Raw genomic sequence first — 16,828 nt, 5'->3', positions numbered from 1 at the left:
GGTTTCCTGCAGGATCTAGAGTATTTCCTATTTAATTGAGAAGATTTGTTTCTTTGATCAGCCGTGGTTATTTTTTAGAGGATGAAATACCATTCGGCTTACCTCAATTTCTTACTGTTGTAAGAGAATAATATCGACGTTGTACTTTGTAGCTTCTCATATTTTTTTTCCTTGCCTGCTCATTCATTTTACATCGAACCTTAGAGAAAAAAGTTGCACTTCCCCATGGTTCTTAATCGTAACATATCTGATGAGGGTCCATCTCTCGTGAAACTGAATAATCTCGCCATCCTTGCGCTCCAATGTATCGAGATCCCCTCTAATCTCTCCATACCTGATTTTCTCGGCCATTTAAAAATTCTTGGAAGTTGAGAAGCGAATAATTGTGAAAATTCCACTCCATTCCCGTCTATTTTAAAATATTGGGAAGCGAATGATTGTTAAGACTCCAGAGAGCTAGAAGGATTATTTGCATGCCTTCTCCTGCTTGAGAAAAATACTGGCTGTTTGACAAGGAAAAGGTAGATTTATGATTCTGCAGTGGCCACACGAATGTCCTTTGAACCATAGTGAAATAATATATACTACTATCCTTCTGTTGAATTTGAGAAAGTTTTCGACAGCAAGAATAATGTATCTGGGATAATATGCCCAGGTGGGGCGTTTGGCACATACTAAAAGCTATTATATTAGGGCGACATATGATGGTACAACGAGGTACAATCTTAAAGGGCTTTGAGGTCGAAGTGGAGTTTGTCAAGATTTTATTTTATCACCGATAATTGTGAATGATTGAATATGCTTAGAGTTGTCGCCATAGCTGCTCAGGTACTCTTTGGTTATAAACGAGCTGTAGTTGCTTAACCCTTTTTCTGACAACTGATTTGGACAATTTGGTATAAACCGTCAGGTCTTCTCCAATCTACGAGATTTCAAATTTGGATATTTTTTGAATAAATGATACTTTATTTTCATTTACGACTACATTCGTGAATTTGAAAAGCCCAAACGGGTATGGGTTTCAGGACAACGCATTCTGTCTTAACTGGTTCCAGCCAAAGAAAACTAACATCAAACTAGGAATGCCGAAATTTGTGGAAAAATATTTGCGTGCACTGGTAAGAGTTACATTTAACTGTAAATTTCGAATAGAAACATTGCTATTATAGAAAAGCTGGAACTTGATGAACATGTGCGTACAGCATATTTTGATAGATTTAAAGTGCAACGGACACGTTATCGAAAAATGTCAAAAGGATCATATTTGACGTTTTGTAGTGGTTTGGTAGCCAGAGTTTGATAGACCAGGGGTAGCTTCCTCTAAACTACAATTTTTAGTTTTAAATGTAAATATATATTTCGGGAGCGATTAACCTCCTTCATCAGTACAAAGCTACTCACTATCAACCATTATTAAGAAAGTTATAGAAGGTGAAATTTTTACATTTTGTGTGAATTTCATGCATTCTAAAAGGTGTATGATGTCAGCATAACATATCAATTCGTCAAAATAATCACGAACTGAGCTCACGGAATGGGAGGTCGTAAGGAAACATTTCGTTTCAGTTTTTTAATCATTTATACATCAATATCAATTACTCGAGACAGACATATGATAATATGTATTTATATGTATATGTAAATGAAGCTTCGAGGTAGTACTTATCATAATTCAGATAGATATATTTGTAAATTGAACAAGCGCTATTCAATATACGTACTTTATATGTACATATGTATACTCTTATGCATGAAACAAATCGAAAATAAGTGTGTATGAAGCGTATGAGTTTGACTATAATCAATACAGTGCTTTCCAGATCAAAGGATTTGTGTAAATGGTTTTTAAAGGGCAATGGAATTTTTAACTATGTACTCACGAAGTTGCCATCCACTCATGGTTCCTCACATAGGGAAACACAAAACCTTTTATACTTGAGGCGTCTAGCTTCCGATTTCTCGACTTGTTTCAAATTGGATAAACTGCTTTGAAAACTGCCATCAACAGGGATAACCTCGGAAGAAACAGATTTATTGTTTACGATACCTTTGGAATAGATACATACTTTACTGCTCTTGAAATCCTATCAATAGATTAACGATAAGCTATGCTAAGAGTTGCTAGTCGAGGAAAATAAAAGGAAGAGTAGCGGACGAGAGGTAAGCAAGATGCTTTTGGGATCTTGCGATAGAACAGAACCTATTGTGAAATAAAAGACACCACTTCACTGCCTAGAACGAATTAAGAAATACGAGCACCCAATGGATATCAACTGGGAAATGAGACAGCGCGGTTTTTTCTGGCTACAATAAAGGAGAATCGCGGAGACGCTATTAAGTACTTCCTGGAATCCGGGGAGCCGGAACATCTTGTTAACAACAGGATTTCACTTCTCGATGCGGTGGGAATGCAGGAGTCGTTAATCACTCCCAACCAATGGAGACTATCTAAAAGTTCTGAGGGGAGCCAGTCAAAGGGAGATCATGATACGAATCCAATGATGGAGAGAAGTGCGTCTTTGTACTGGTCGATGAATACATTGACGTCACAGCTGAATGAGCAATGGAATTTAGGTCAAAAATTTTCCACTCTTCATTGGCGAGGTTTTTGTAGCGTATTTGTTACATCGAAGCCCGACATTTACATTAAACGAAAAAGTTCCCATCTCTTTTTGGAATAATGCTTCTTCAGAAAATTTCGATATTTGGATGCATCGCAATTTGAGAAATTCTCAAGGGAATTGCTCCAAAGAAGTTCGGCTAACGGTTCAGAAAACGTTTCATGGTTGGTTGTCGCGCTAGAACGTGCAGGTTGTGAAATCAAGGGGATAGAAAATGTCGCTTGTTGTAGATAATTCAGAAGGGGAATCAATCGGAATTAGGGAATCTAAGGAAATAGCGAAACCAAAGTAAGATGAAGGTGAATACAATCTGGGAAATAACGGAACGAGGAACCAGAGCTGGAGGCAAAAGAATAGCGCTAAGTAGATTTTCAGAATTAAAGCTAGTCGTGGAAACGGCGGATGCAAAACGACGTAGTTGATTAGTCGCGAATTTCGCGACCCCAAGGAGAATATTGTCAATTATTAACGAAGGAAATCTCTTTGCTATAAAAATTGAAGTGAAAAACTCGTTTTTCCCTGGAGAGTTGAATGAAGAAATCTACATGAAAGCGTTTGCCGGGATCTCGAGCAGCAAGGCGAAAGAACGCAACATTGGCGCGAAACAACCTTCATTTGATGTTGCGGTTGAGGTCCCGACATTTCTATATTTTGGATAAACCATCAAGCATGGTACCAGCCTTAGCAGAAAGAACATTGTCAAGACAGATGCTTTTGATACTCTGCCCATTAACGCAGACTGACAGAGTGCGTTGACTAGTCACATTGAAAACCTTGGTTTTCTTGGTATTTATCTTCAGTCCGACTCTACTTGCCTCCTTCTTCAAGTCCAAAGTCAGTTGGCCAAGGTTCACGACCCAGTGAGAGGCCAAATAGATATCAACAGAGTAGTCGAGGTATTTGAGGAAAGGTGTCATAGTGCGTTGGGCCTCCAAGTTTTCTGGGCAAGGCGGCATAAAGAAGCTCCAAAATGATCCGAAGGATTTTGATTTGGCCAGTCCAAGAGGACATTGATCAATTTATAACTTTTGTTGATACTTTTCCGAAGGCAGGGGGACGCAAATATCCCTGTAATTGTCGCACTCACGCAGGCCTGGCGGGAGGGGGGTGGAAGGGAGAGGGCATTCCCCCGATATCGAAGTTTTCTCGGGGGCTTGGAATAGAAATACAAAGGCATAAAGGAGGCAATTACTGTGCTAAATAAATTATCTTAATAAAGACGACAAGGACTTAACAGGTGAATTCTAATGCTACAAGCCTTTCACTTGGTTGCGTCCAGAATTGATAATATTACAGGTCTCTATTCATATCGTTAACACGTTCTATGGGTTTCGTCAAGATGCCAGCTGGATTCGTAACACAGTTTCTGATAGAACCTCTGATTTGTCAAAATAATACTTTTTGGTCAAATTTTCTCTTCCTTTGCGTTTAATAATTTAAATTCCTGATTTAGACGAACGAATTTTGGGTTGCTGTGGATTCGTTTGACAATATCCGTAGCTTAATGGTGTAATTGTTAGAGCTCTAGTTTTTCACACTTAGAAGATCGTGGTCCAAATTTTGTTGTTGGCAAACAGATTTCTATAATAGGCCGGATGTTGGATATCAATCGACTCAGTTGTGAACGAGTTCCTGAGACAAATAATCAGGGGCAAGCGCAGTACAGATCACATTGGCTTCAAGGATACGATTATGACCTCGAAATAAAGTACTCTAACACGCTTCAAGACAGTAGGTAATTAGATAATTGCAAGAATTTCTGTTTGCAGGATAACACCTTAATAGGCTTATCAAGCAACTATAGTTGAATTAGTTAAACTGATGTCACTCATAGGCGTAATTCTGACAAGAGCATGGGCTTCGAAAAATTCTAAGCAAAGTCTTCCTCTAATGCGGTTAACGTTTTCAGTTAATCAACTGACTATAAACTCTAATAAGGATAATGGATTCTCCGGGCCCGGAGATTTCTCAAAGGACCCGAAAAGAGATTTTAAAACTATTAAGTTTGTTCGATAATACAGAGGGGTCCGCATTTCTTTCGGGCCTCGACCTACTATATAGAATTAAGTTATATGTTCCCTAAAGGCGCTTGATATTCCTGGTTCTCGTTGGTTTTCGCAACAGGCGAATTTCCTTGAAGTAAGAGGAAACAAGGCGTTGGTATGGCACTGATGATGGACTCAAGGAATATTACCTCCACAGGTATCTCACTATTGCAGAGCGTCTTGTACAATGATGTATTTAACGAGCAACAAAGTAGCATGATTTACGGAGAGAAAGCATCTCAAGGATGTCGAATTGCAGTTAAGTGAACATCGAACGCAGGCGATGGGCAGTATACTTACAAGTAGAAAGCAAATTGTGGTAATATATATACTTCGTCAATTCTCTTTTAATTTGGAAGTTGTCTACATAATTACCTTTCCTTGATTAGAATTTTTGTGCTGACAGAATACAATTTGGTGGGGACCTTGACACCACATTCAATCTACAAGATTGTACATTTTCGCCCTGACTGCCATCCTCAGAAATGTTAAAAAACTCAACAACGCTGCATTGTCTAGAATACGTACAAAAGTCCAAAGGATCAAGTCATCCTTCCTCAAACACATTATATTGATGGCACCTGGTTGCTCTCTTACCAACATATCCCGGCCAAATTGTTTAGGATCTGGAAAAATAGGCAAGGAAACTCGGAGAATATTGAGAATGTTAATTAACTCGTATACAAGCATCTAGGCAGACTTTTTTTGCTCTCTAAATGGTATTACTCTAAAATCTCAAGCCAAAACGATCCCAAGATGGCCGACGAGTGTTCCGCCTTAGAAATACGGGGTGCAGAACAGTCGAAGCGGGGTGTGGTTTTGAGCTATCTTTGAATGAGCTGATGCACGAGAATGGTAGCATGTAGATCCTATGCATAGCATAGAGGTTCACAACAGTCGTATTATATTTACACATCGAAGCAATTTTACATTTTGTTCATTGTTCCCATTCATAAGTTTTCCACACTCCTTTCGCTGAGATTGTTATGAGTGTGCTGTTGTCCCTTCCCCAAGAGAGAAGCTCAGTGGGCCCATAGGGGCGTGTTGTTTTTATTGTGTAATGTTCTATGTTACAGTCAGTACCAACAAAAACATCTACACCGAAAGATGAAATCCTCGATCCTGATTGGAAATTTGTATCTAAACTAACTTAAGAATTGAAAGAAACAGAAGAGATAACAGATAAAATGTGTGAAATGAGTATCTGAACGGATGAATATAAATGCATGCACCAACTTTAAGGTTTTTTTAGACTCGTTCAATGTTGCACCCATTTTTATTGCATGGGAAGGTCCGGATAAGTAAGATCTAGCATTATGACCATAAAATAACTATATAAATTCTAGTTGCAAAGATTACAGAATGTTCTGCTCGATTCGTTATTTGAATTAATGTAGATATAAGGAAGTAATGGCGATAATCGCAGAGAGTTCCTGCGTGGATGCTGTTTGAGTCGTAGCCCCATTTTTTTTAAATAGGGTCCACATGTATAGCAACGCGGTATAGATCATTTGATAAACTTTTTTTTTATAAATATTCAACCTGTAATTTGAAGGATTATCCGATAAGAGACTAAAGAAGTAGTGAAGGGTCAACTAAGAAGTGAAAAGATGGCAGGAATGGGGTCAATAACTAGTGCTGAATGGTAAACCAGTAGCAACAATAACAACTCAAGAACTAAAGAGAAAGCGAAGCGAGGATCGAGAATGAAACAGGAGCTTTGGAGACGAACTGCGATGGATATTTTTGTCTTGAAGATGAGGTCGTCGGAGACGATGATGATAGTCAAGTTAATGCAAGCAGAACCGATATAGACAAAGACGACTGGAAACAGGTTATCAAAGCAATCACCACCAACTCGATGAAAAAGACGAACGACGAATCAAAAGGTAATAATTTTACAGTTAAAGATGCAAAAGAATCGCTGGAGGCATTAATTGGTGAAAATGCCATGGGTGTTTGGAACAAAACAAAAAAAACGTGATCTATGATCTATGTGGAGCGCGCACTTACAGGCTCTGTAGGGTTTTCTTTCATTTCAAAAGATGGCTTATATTAATCTAAGCTAAAGAAGGCATTGAATTTAATAAAAAGTTATGCCATATTTTGAATGGAAATTCAGAAATTGAGGCAGCCAATCTTCCGAAGTCAGCACTATGCTATACGCCAGTATTGCGACTATATTCCCGGATTTACTACAGAGAAATTTTAAAGGAATGAGATGTAGAAGACGGCAAATTTCAACCTGCGGGTGAAAAGAAGGTATAGAAATATTCTCAATAAAACAGGTACTGGAAAAATTTTGGAAATATAACATTGATTATCAGCAAACGTATGATAGTACACTTAAAAATGGTTAATTCGAAGTAGAGGGGACAAGACAAAAAACATGCATATGCACACGTACAATCACTTCGAATAGTTTGCGTTGTCATGAGCTTTTAAAAACGCCTCAATTCTTGTATGCATTCTGCAGCTTCTGAAGCTGATGGATGTGGTTTTTCTTCAGACATGGTTTTCTCGTCTGAAGACTGAATGTCACTAGTGGTCCTCCGTTTTTTTCGCATCTTCCGAAAATTCTCATCTGTTAGATCTTCACAGACTCTTTTTTCCTCCTTCTACCGTTCGAATTGCATATGCCTAATCCTCTGGCGTTCTATAATTTGATCGTTTTCTCCTCAGAACAAACGCATAACAAACGAATTTTTAAAACAACATTTGAACCGAAAATCCTCCTGAGAGTCCAATTTTTCGAATTTTTTGAGATCCTTTTCATATAAGATCCAAACAAATTAAGTTCAAAGTTGATATATTTTCCAAAAAGGATTCGACTTATCCACTATTTTTTAAGGACATTAATGTAGGGAATTCAAGGGACGAAGAGAAGAGTTCGAATTATTCAAGTTCGAATTATCAAGGTTTGACTTTTACGCCTCGACTAACGAGCAGCAATGGAGTCCCGAAGTTGCGAGCCTAGAGCGAACTCACGGAAAATCTAAAGCTATTAATTTATTTAGAGGTAAGTCGGTGAAGATGGCGACGAACTGCACGGAATTCAGCAAATCTTGAAGCAAATAAAACATAACAATCAATTTAAGAAATGTACTTAGAAAGATCAATGTTGGCATATGTAAAACAGGTATAAGATCCGGGTTACTCTACTATGGGTATGAGGCGTGGACGTGTCTAGATAAGTTACAAAAAGGCGGTAGGCTTTGTTGAACGGCGTATCAAATAACAGCGAATCCTGGGATTAGTAAGGAAGGGTTAAGTTGTTAGGAACGACGTTTATGGTACAAAACTGATCATTGACCCTGGTGAAACTGTAGAAGGTACAGTGGACTTTGCGCGTACAAACCATGGCCAAATGGTATATAAATTAATGAATAGAGTCAAAGAAAAACTACATAGAGAAACGTTTCGTAAAAAGGGACGACTCAAATGACGGGAATGGTAGATCACTTTTGAATGACACCGTCCAACTAGAGAGCAGCTGTGGAGAATATACATTTCAAATGAGAACAACGGAAAATTGATGCGCCAAAACACTAGAACTACCATATTTGAGTGAATTGCTTCTTATCAAGACCACGTTTTCTGCCATTTAATGCGTAATATTCCGAAATTTTCCATAACTAAGCCCAGTATTATTACATGTCCTTTGAAGGCTAACATAATAAGGTAACATTTATTAACTTCGCAGGTTTGTAAGTTTAAAGTACGGTTATGATATTGCACATTGAAATTTATTTATAAGAAATTTTATGTAGTTCCCGTAAATGGTATCAAATCTTGGATTAAATGATTGAGGGAGTGGGAAATCGTGATTTTTTTTAGGAAGGTCAAGCTTTTTGACACAATTCACGAAAAACGCTATAACTTTGTAATGGAAAAAGATAGAGTACCCATTCCATGGACCAATTTTCCTCAAACAAGTGGTACTATCCATCATCAAAATATCTACCATCGTGAAGGGGACACCAAAGGTTTGCATTTAATTAATTGCAAAGCTCGCTGGGTTATCGATTGTCTATTCCATTGTGCATTATGCATGTGGGTAAACAAATGGAACATACGGACGTGTTAAGAAGAAATCCTTTACCAGACGACACGTTTTTGAGCGAATTTCAGGACGCAATAATTGGTACGATGACGAGTGGGTCGCGTCAAGGGCACTTTGCGCAGTACAGTAGAGAAATGCAGGCGTCTTTGGAAGTCGTAGGGGGAGCTAAAGTCCATTTCAGGTAGCCGCGAGGGATGATGCGTAGGTGTGGTTGACCCAGATAATACTATCTTCGATCGATTCCTCGATGGAAAAGTTGCGTTGTTATATTCTCGTATTAGTTGACGCATTTTCAAAATGTATATGGCTGCGTGCAACAAATTCTTTTGATAGTGTGGAGACGTTAGAGCAACTAATCAGCTAAGCCGTATTCGGGAATCTAAGGAGGTTGAGATTAGAAAGAGAAACGGCTTTCATTTCTAATGTATATAAAAAATGATTAAAAGAACGGCGGAAGTTTCACGGGTAGAAACATATCATTACTAACAAAATTATCTTCAACAAGACCTGTTCAGTAGTATCTGAACACTATACCATGCCCCAGTATGGGTAGCTCGCCATTTAATTTAATATTTAGTACCTACAGGCGGTTGAATCATTCCGAGTTCCTAAAACTCATCAACAGCGAATGGACAAATGTTCATGGAGTCGTGGCGGGCCAAAGGCGCAGGAAGAAAATAAAAATCCGTACAACTGCAAGCGTAAAGAAGCGTTCAAATATGTGTTGAATAAATGAAACGAAAAGATTATTTTTTGATAACCCTATTGTGTTTATTTGCAGACATCGATATTTCGGGAGCCAACTGCTATCTTTTTCAGTGTTTACAATCAAGATTGTTTTTCTGATTGGCAATCAAGATTGTAATCACTGAGGAACGGAGTAACTGGCTCCCAAAACATTGATATCTGCAAATAAATACAAAAGGGTTGCCCCTAAATAAAAAATAACCTTTTGGTTTCATTGAAACACTGAGGACAATCATAAATTTCAGTGCTGCAAACCAGCAAACCAGGAGCTTCTTTCTTTAGTTAAGTATTCCTATTCCACGTTCCCATGGGCAAACTATAGTTTAATGAACCACTTGTTCCCTTCATCAGCCTTTGATTTATTTGATCTTACATATGCCAGGAGATTATAGAGGCAAGGAAGATCGATGTGGCGAACGTTGGAAAAAAGAACAAATGATACGCTGAAAACAGAAAAGAATATTTCCAGGTGTTGTAGAGCAATATTCATCATCATCAACGGCGCAACAACCGGTATCCGGTCTAGGCCTGCCTTAATAAGGCACTCCAGACATCCCGGTTTTGCGCCGAGGTCCACCAATTCGATATCTCTAGAGCAATATTGGTAGCGATAAACGATTAGTAGTGAAGATGAGAGAAGTGGTGAAGATCAAGTTTGACGTGAGGGGCGGGGGTGAGGAAAAGCAAACATTCCACCCGGGCTGGGCTGTAACAAAATAAGGTAGATATTGCGGATTCCCTCTTTACCCTTAAGTCCGAACTTTCTATTTATGGTTTTATTCATTTAAGAATGTTTCGTGATATCATGCAAAAGGACATTGAGCACTCTGTTCGATGCAGGAGCTTTGGGGCTAGGAATCGTGTTGCCTGGATGCGCGATAGCACCTCAAATCCATGTTGCGCGACGGAAAGGGGGTTTATATAACGCCATATACCCAGAACTGAGACAGGTGCTAACTTGCAGTTAGTTAATTTGACGCTAAATTGAAAGAGTTGCACAGAATTTGCACTCCCGGACCACTTCCGAGTAAACCATAAAAAAAAGTTTGAAACAGATTAGACTGGTAGAGCCAAAATATGAACGATACGTTATTACATGAGGCAGCTTTATATTAAATATAATAGATGGCATATATATGTATAGCTGTATGAGTGGAGAATATGCTCCTACAACCGGTTTTTCGACGCCCACTAATAACCAGCCAAAGCTCAAGGAAGCATAGTTCATTTTTAGCTTTCGCTCGGTACATGTCTAGCACTGATCAAAGGACATAATATGAATACGTACTAAAAAGGAGTTTTTGGCTTGTTGTGGAAGTATCATTCGTTAACGCTGCGTTGATGCACAAGATGTCTTAGCACATTATAAGGGATTACCCCACAGCGGCCATTAGGGAATGTTATTCCAACTGGGAAACTTGCAAGGTCAAGAATGAGAAGACTCTCAGGTCATCCAACGAAAATTTGAAGCTTTCTGTAGAACAGAATGCAGCTCAATGTCGAGATAATGCAGAAAACATAACTATTGCCTAGCCTTCTCTCAGGTCGACGTCGAGCCAAAAAGTTGCCCTAAGCCAGGGAGGATCGTGACATAAGAGACTTGGGATATAATAGCAATACCCGCAATAATCACTATGAAATGGGGGAAACAGGCCTGCACATATTCTCTGATCTATTTAGAGCTGATAAACCTTTGAGCGAGCTATTCTTTTACTGTTGCATACATCTTTAAGCACTATGAGGATGACTCTATATATCTAAGTGTGTTATTGCGGTGTTTCTAAGGAGCAGCATTGGTATATGCGAATTAAAATAAAAAAAACTAGCGAAAAATAAAAAAAAAACTGTCTAATCATTTCAACTAGCCCTCGACGTCAGCATTCGACAGCACATTGTTGACCTTTGAATCCGCTAATATCTAGGAGTGGTGAAAGGCGGAACATTCAATTTTAAGTACAAAGCATCCAGCGACTGCATGATCCACGCAAGGGTGGTATCAAGCGAAGGAGATGAGCGGTATATTTGTAGGTGGTTCAGAGTTGAGAGGAGCAGAGAAGGGGACACCTCCTTTGAGTCATGGAGTTTTCTTGGAAGTTGGAATTAGAAACACACAATGAAGCTTTTTCAGCCTCAAAAGATAATAGAGGGATCGATTTTCGCTCTACGATCATGGTCAAATCTTTACCATGCAATAATGATTGGAGGTGATGAGAGACGGAAGGGACATAAATGTCAATTACATGCAATAAAAATGGGAGGTCATTTTGTGTTGGGCAGTTTTGCTCTAATTTTAAGTCGAATTACATATGGAGGAAGCATTGATTTTTCTGTTTTGATAACCAATCATTAGCCATGTTATTGGAAGGATTCAAAACTTGGAAACGAAAGAAAGTCTTGGAGAGATACTTGAATATACCAAGGCAAATCTTTGGAAGAGTGCGGTTCGAGAGATTATAGACCGCATGGGGGGATAGATACGTACCACAGAGATAGTGAATGTTATGTACATCAAGGAAAATCAAAGTTTTTTCAAGAATACTTGATAGTCGAGAGTTTTAAGCTCCTGGAAAATTGGTAGGGTCTTGTCCTTTTTCATAGACCTAGTCATATTCGCTGTGGTGTCATTGTGTTTTCTTTCTCTGAACAATTTATAAATTTTTAAGACTTTGTATGTAGATAACGCGCCGAATAGGTATGGAAAAAATTATGTATACGTACCGTTTTTGGTTTCACTTCTGTTACGGATCGTCGAGAAGGGAGAAATAGGGAGGAGGCTTCACACCGGGGCACAAAACAGAAATACTTATGCAATTTCAAGGGGTCCACACGGTTCTTATGTAAGTCCAATTTTCACTCCCTATAACCCTGATTTCGGCTCATCATAAACATCTATCGACCGAGTAGAGAATCCTATAAGATTTTGAAAAGAGCCCATGGAAGTCCCCTCACTACTAAGCTAGAAAACAATACACTATCGACTTCCAACTCTTGGGGATTAACTACTACTCACAGAACACAGCAAATTGTATGTTGTTTTTCAAGTAAGATCATTTGACCCAGCCGATGAATACCTACTACTCCAGAGGATTCAATTTGTTCAGAATTCTAAGAATTGTCTACTTTTACTGTTGCGCAATCTTTCTACACGTCATTGCTCACCTATTTTCAGGACGATGTGATCCACACTTTGTTCACGCGGTCATCAAAAGAGAAGCAACCCGTTTCTCAGTTTATGCTTGGCTTTTTAGGTTGCAAAATGTCACAAGCAGTAGTTATGTTCCGTTTCGCGGGGCTGAAAATGAAGGACTCACCTAGCATCACTTGGTTTTATCTTCCTGCGTTCGATGAATAGGTCCTGCTAAATTCACTTTTGACAAACTGTTTGCTTGCAGCGACGAGGGACTCTTAGGTTAGTTCCTCACTAGCTGAAAAATTTACGAAGCAATAGCAATATCACGTCCAGTGCCGAAGAGAGGTTAAACAATTGATAGCTATTGGAAGTGGGCGTGGCTGGGGCCCTATGCCTTCCTATGGCCACATTGCTAAACGGAAAAGCAGATAGAAAGACATTGTTTTTTTCAGATCTTCCTATATTGTAGAAGTGTTCCAAGAAAAGGTATTATAATCCAAAAGGATACTTTACAATGTTAACATGCGCAAAACATGAAAAAAAATCCTCTGGATGGCAGTCGCACGGCGCGACTGGAACATTCTAAAGGGAAGAGGTAACATCTACCGGCTGACTTGTGCGTTTGAGCTCCTGCAGTGATTTCAACACAGTTTATTTGCCATTGTGCCAAATCACGGGGGGATGGACTGCATATGCGTCGCTTGGGTAAGGAGCTCAAAAAAGCGACTTCGACTATTTTCCTGGGGAAAATTTTATAAATCATCTGCGATCACGTCAGGTCTGAAATGGAAAAACAAAACCATTTAAAAACCACTTCTGATAATCTAAGCCACATTTTAGAGTGTTTCCTACATGTTTTTGAATTCCAAGCTGACGCACTTATGAAAAGAAAAGTGCATGGATCCTACGACGTTCCAGGGGATATCCTACGGAAGTGTGGGTGCGACTTAGTAACGAAAAGAAGTCACATTATTCACTTATGTGTACCCGTATTCACCTAGAGACGACGCTGCTTCTGCAAACTCAAACAAATTTTTAAACAAAAGTGAAAATTATAATTGCGTTTCTGGAAGCGACTCAATGTCGCGTCATTCCAATTTCCTAGCAACTAAACTTCTTCTGAGCGCTTTTAGCTTGCAACACTGTAACAACTGTAAAATTCTAAACTATACGCAGGCGGCAGCACATAACATATTCGATTTTCGAATTTTATAGGGCAGCACTAACGAAATATTAACAATATTTATCGGTGAAATTACAGTAGTTTGTAAAAGAGTTTTGTTTGGTAACATAAACTGCATCCGATTTGGAACAATATTCGCGAATAATTAAATATTTTTGATGATTTTCGAGTCATCTGGTCGAACAATTCTTTTGTTTACATTCGAAAAGTCCCACACGTTGAACGCACGTGGAAAGTTGAGCTGCACCAGGCCAGATATCGTTGAATTTCGCCTTTGTTCGTGGTTGGCTGCTGTCGTTCGTTTCGTTGTCGTCTCGTCCTGGCCGTTGTCCGTCAAAATCTTCGTCAATCGTCCGCCATATTTGTTGTTATCATTGTTCATCGGGTTTTTGACTTTTTCCCTGAGCGATTTTTTACCGTTCGCCGTTCCTTCTTTTCGGACATTCCAGCCATCAATTGACACTTTTGCAATTCTGTGACGCGGACAAAGTGTTATTTTACTTGGTTTCGTTCAATTCGTGTATTTTCTCGGGAACGGAAAAAAAATTTCCGATTGCGACCGTGAAAGTTTTCGATGTGAAAACGAAGAAAAGAATACTTTCTAATTTTTTTTCGTTTGTGTTCTTTGTTAATCGTTTGATTCGTGTACGTTGCGGTGGGCCTGTGTGGCCCGCAAGTGGTCGCCCGGAAAGTGGAGGAGTCGGGAAGCCTTGGTCAGAAACCCGTTTCGATAATGATTACCAACAAAATGCTTGGCGATTAGCAAAACAAAGAACCGTCCTGGGGGCGCCCCACAAGGAATGCCATTCCCAGCGAGTGTTTTGGTAGCGAATGGATAGGATTTCTTATTGGACGAAGATTGAACTCGAGTGCGGGATAATAGTGTTGGAGTGTTTCGGTTTTCTGGACTCTCTGGCTGTGGGGTCCGGACCCCCGTTTGCGGTTGTCTGAAATTGCCCAGACAGGACTGGCCGAACTGTGGAGCATTGTGGAGACCTGAAGAGAGATTCAGCAGCGCGAACCCGTTTTGTAGTCAGGATCTCGTAAAAGTACGTCGTCACACTGGCGAACGGGACGGCTAACGGAAGTAGTGGAGGCGCTCAGTCCGATGCCGCTTGCGCTAATCCTCGGGGTCAGCAAGGTCAAGGTGGGGCTGGGGGAGCGATAGGGGGTGGCGCGGCGGGCGAAGGTGGCCTAAGGAATCGCGATCCCGATGCGGATGGCGCAGCGGCGGCAGCTGCCAGCCCCCCGGATTGGAATCCGGAGGAGTGCGATCGGTTCAGTTTTGACGATTCCGATCGCTTCGAGGAGGACTCGCTTTGCAGCTGGAGCTCGGAACCCGAGAGTGTGTGCAACAATTGGCGCGGCTGGAAGCGTCCTGTGACCAGTTCATTTGTCAACACTTTGAGTCGCAAGCAAAGTGAGAGTGGTAAGTGGGCGAAGGCAAATATTTTGATTTTTCAGGTCAGTTGATTGGTTGTGGGATTTCAGGGGAAAGGATGGGGACAACGATCTGAGCAAGCAACGTGAAATAGTTAACTTTATTATTCGCATATTCTCCAGTTCAATCGACAAAATTTGACACTTTTTCGATTTTTTCGCTTTTTTGACACCAACATGATAATTTTTCTCTGCAGAAATACGTAATTTATGCGATACGAATGGCTGATCATGTTTTCCAACGCTATAAATAGAAAACAAATTATATTTGGTTTTGCTGATTGAAGGAATGAATCCTCAGTTCACGACCAGTTGGGAGCCTCCCTCCTCCGATTGGGGAGAAGGGTGTCTCAGTACGCATCACTTTTAAAGCAAAAGGCACAATTCTTTCAAACTCCTTGACAAACGCTTTGTTCCAGGCCAGAGCTAGCTCGTTAGACGCTGCTTCACATCTGGCCTGCGGTTATCAATTATCAATAGCATCTGGGAAAGGGAAAGTTGAACAAAATCTGAAAACTCTGAATAATTGGTGTTCAGAGGAAGATTGTGCTGATTTTTTTTTTGTATTTGTGTCGTCAAAATTGTTTTATAGTGAAATTTTCGTAATAAGACAATGAACTGCCAATAGGGTCGCAGCATTTGCAAGGTATAATACGAGTTCCATTGTTGTTGGGTTCGGTTTGCCGAAGGGAACTAAAATTTTCCATTGAGTAGAAGCAAATCCTCGTTTTTTAAGTAGTGAATGTTCGTCCTTGTGTGAATACGGATTCAATCGCCTTTTGGCTTAGATTCGAATGAAGCCAAGTTACAACTTTTATCAAAGGTAATTGCGCATATCCAGCTTTCGATAGTCTCCTTGCAGAGTGATTTATGCTACTTCCACTCGTACGGAAATCCTGGGAATCTGAGACCTTGGAAAAAGGAGATGGTCGCTGAAATTTCAAAGACACCTTGAAGGCTTGATCGACAGAGAACAGACTCGGTTTTGCTCCGGGTCCTCCTGCATTGCCCACGTTCACACCCTACGAATCATTTTGGAACAGTGCGGAGTTTCGAAGTTAACTTCGTTTGCTCTTCATTGATTTCAACTTTCAGCACCGGGGCAGGGAGGTATCTGGCGTGATCTACGCAGGAGGGGTATTCTAGAGAAACTAATAGCTACTATCAGAGCGACATATGATGACGCGAAGTGTCACGTGCTTCACCGAGGTAAAATCTCAAACGATTTTGAGGTCCAAAGAGGAACTCGCCAGGGTTGCATCTTATCATCGGCATTATTTCTTTTTGTTATCGATGACGTTCTTCACGCTGCCTGATCTAGAGGATGTGGAGAAGTTCAATGGACTATGACATCTTTCCTGAAACACCTTGACTACGCTAATGAATGGCAAAAAGATGGCCCTCCTCACCAGGTCATGGAACTTGACAAAATGGCCTTGAATTTGGAAAGAGAGGCAAGTAGAGTTGGACAAGGTTCTCAGTCTGACTGACAGTCGTACTCTCCCTATCTGCATTAATTGGTTAACCCCACTTGTTGCACAAAAAATAAGCCGTTTTCACGATTTTTTAAAGAAAATTTCGAAATTTTTTTAAACGATC

At 40.0% G+C, this 16,828-nt stretch overlaps 1 protein-coding gene and 1 long non-coding RNA gene across 2 annotated transcripts in view; one reads left to right on the top strand and one right to left on the bottom strand.

Moving 5' to 3' along the window:
• Positions 1–13,048: 13,048 nt before the first annotated feature.
• Positions 13,049–13,738, bottom strand: LOC119658479. The gene is made up of 2 exons (XR_005250233.1): positions 13,459–13,738; positions 13,049–13,386 (listed from the first exon to the last, which is right to left on the bottom strand). It is a non-coding gene; the product is annotated as an uncharacterized LOC119658479 (long non-coding RNA).
• A 1,098-nt stretch (positions 13,739–14,836) lies between these two features.
• The window catches only part of LOC119658477 (zinc finger SWIM domain-containing protein 8-like), a gene marked incomplete at its 5' end in the record, with an annotated part of 30,682 nt that continues 28,690 nt past the window's right edge, over positions 14,837–16,828 (top strand). The window contains one exon of the mRNA XM_038065916.1: positions 14,837–15,218. Within this exon, the coding sequence (XP_037921844.1) occupies positions 14,837–15,218 (382 nt within the window). The remainder of the gene's footprint in view (positions 15,219–16,828) is intronic.

Source organism: Hermetia illucens, chromosome 5 (assembly GCF_905115235.1).
Source record: "Hermetia illucens chromosome 5, iHerIll2.2.curated.20191125, whole genome shotgun sequence".
In the NCBI taxonomy this organism is placed as follows: domain Eukaryota; kingdom Metazoa; phylum Arthropoda; class Insecta; order Diptera; family Stratiomyidae; genus Hermetia; species Hermetia illucens.
The sequence above is the reverse complement of the archived record's forward strand: the minus strand, read 5'-3'. Positions and strand labels throughout refer to the sequence as shown.